At 47.3% G+C, this 2,500-nt stretch overlaps 1 protein-coding gene across 3 annotated transcripts in view; it reads right to left on the bottom strand.

Moving 5' to 3' along the window:
- Positions 1-2,500, bottom strand: part of LOC122243339 (serine hydrolase-like protein) — a 17,567-nt gene that overhangs the window by 1,621 nt on the left and 13,446 nt on the right. For all 3 annotated transcript variants that reach the window (XM_086555199.1, XM_086555198.1, XM_043000867.2), the window contains exon 2: positions 1-698. This exon is cut by the window's left edge and continues 1,621 nt beyond it. In XM_086555199.1, the coding sequence (XP_086411325.1) occupies positions 1-689 (689 nt within the window). In that variant the 5' untranslated portion in view covers positions 690-698. The remainder of the gene's footprint in view (positions 699-2,500) is intronic.

Genomic DNA, 2,500 nt, shown 5'->3' with positions numbered 1-2,500 from the left:
TAGAGCATGCTGTAGCGCGTCCGCGCCTTCTCATCGTGCCGCCACACGTAGCCGCCGTCTACGCGCCGCGCCGCTCGAGGCAGGAGGATTCTCGCCGCGTCCTTGTCCAAGTTCGGGAGCTCCTTGTTGTAGCCGCCCTTCCGCGCCTCCACCATGCGGGCAAGGGCCTCGTCCTCCGAGTAGGCGCGCCTCCCCCTGCCCCGCCCTTGCTCCTCACGCTGCATGAGCCCGTTCTCCGCCCGCCACGTCGCCAGCCTGTCCTCCTTGTGGAAGGGCCGCAGGTAGTCCAGCACGACCAGCGCGCGCACGTCCCGCGGATACAAGGCCGTGTAGTAGTTGGCGATGAGGGCGCCCAGGCTGTGCGCCAGGAGCACGAAGCCGGACCAGCCGAGCCGCTGCGCCGCCTCGCGCAGGTACACCACGTGCGTCATGACGTCGTAGCGGCCGCCGACGGGCAGGTGGTCCGACAGGCCGTGACCCGCCAGGTCCAGCGACAGCACCTCCAGCCCCTCGGGCAGGAGCGGCAGCAGCGCGTCGAAGGAATTGGCGTTGTCGAGCCAGCCGTGGAGGGCCAGCACCCGCAGGTAGGCGCCGCCCCTCGGCTCGCCCAGGTGGCAGGTCTTGCCCCGAAGGAAGCCCCATCCGACGGGCACGCTCACCTCTCGCCACGACGGCGCCGATGGGGCCATGCCCGCGCTCTGCCGAAGAAACACGTGTCAGGCGCTTGGTGATGCGCTCGTGTCTTTGTTACGAAAAGGAAGACAACACGTGGTGATTATAACGGTTATGATGATTATGAGGAGATGGGTGATGATAATAATCAAGATAATAATAATCATAGCGGTAATAAGCTGATGATGATGATAATGATGTTGATATTAACAGCAGTCAGAAGCATAGAAACAATAATAAAACAATGGTACCCCAAATGATAATATCAACAAAACCAATGATCCCCAAAATTACATTAACAACGACAGCAATCATCAAAACAACAATTACAACAACAATGACGCCGAAAATAACAACAATCGCAAGAATCACCTAACCTAACGCAGCCAGAGTGCAAAGTACCGCCGTTGCATCGAATAAAACCAGCATAAGCGCCGGTTAACGACTGGAGTTCGGTTGTTTCCACCTGCAATTATCCGGATCTTGCCACCGCTGCCGCTTGCAAGCCATTTTCGGAATAATGGAATCCATAGTTATTGCAGATCACGTGGTGTTACTTTGCTAATCGGCTGCGTCTCCGATTCTTTTATTAAAGGGAGAGGGAAAAAGGGATTTTTATTTCTTTTATTAATATTATTATCGTTATTATCATTATTTTTATCGGCATTGTCATTATTATCATCATTATCACTAATGTCCTTATCATTAATATCATTATTTTCAGTATCATAATCATTGATCACCTATTCATATATCCATGATTACGGAGGCGGGAACTGGCCAGACCCGTTCTTTTAGGATTTCCAAATTATAATAAGAATGCCCTAATGGCACGACGTCCTTTTGCGTTCACGTGCTTTAGATATTTGCTTTTAGCTTTAGAAGCTTTGTTAAAAATACGAATGTGTACACGAACACAGAATGCACATGAACGCGAGAATGAACGCATACACACATTCATGTATAGAAATACAGGTGTAAATACGTGCATGTGTGTATTTGTGCTTGCCTGTGTGCTTGATGGCTGCGTGACTAACACGTGGATCGCCAGTTTCGACTCTTGAATCCGAAACACATTCCCGTACTCGCATTGACACGTGTTTCGGAATCAAGAGTCGAAATTTGCGGTTCACACACTGGCAACGATCAGTGTATCTACGCTCATATGAAATATCATCGTAAAAGAAGAAAAAAAAAAAAAAACGAACAGACATGCAGGAAAACATGGCGATTGAAACAAACGACGGAATGAGCCTTTCCTTCACGCCATCCTGAATGCGGAGTATGTAGTATCCGAGGGAAAGTTTTTGATAATGAAGGGCCACTCTGGCGCCACATGATGCCATTGCAGGTCCTCACTCGGATTTTTTTTTTTTTTTTTTTTTTTTTTTTTTTTAAGGGGAGCGGGGCAAGGAGGGGAGTTTGTTTTTCTACATATAAGAAATGAATATACGCTGACACACACATACACACACATGCACACGTGTTTCCTTTACCTGTAATTCCCTTCTAATAAGTTTTAACATTTACCTACATTTGACTTCCGGTTCTGAAGACTTGCTTTTCCTTTCATGATGGTGATGATGATGACGATAATAATAATCATGATAATAAGCTAATAACGACTATCCATGTTAAATAACCATACCCTACGCCCTTGTTCCTAATAATATACAATTTACATTTATTTTAATCTAAATTGGTACCCCTATCTAAATTGATAAGAGACGGGAATCTAACGAGACAAAGGTAGCCCATAGAGTTTTGGTAGCAACAAATAAACATTCATGCAACAAACACGTACGTCTAAGCAACAAACCCAAATCTT

The sequence above is a fragment of the Penaeus japonicus genome, unplaced genomic scaffold (genome assembly GCF_977035675.1).
Source record: "Penaeus japonicus unplaced genomic scaffold, GWHDUDI00000001_assembly GWHDUDI00000030, whole genome shotgun sequence".
NCBI classification, from domain to species: domain Eukaryota; kingdom Metazoa; phylum Arthropoda; class Malacostraca; order Decapoda; family Penaeidae; genus Penaeus; species Penaeus japonicus.
Note: the sequence above shows the minus strand (reverse complement) of the source record. Positions and strands in the feature narration are given on the sequence as shown.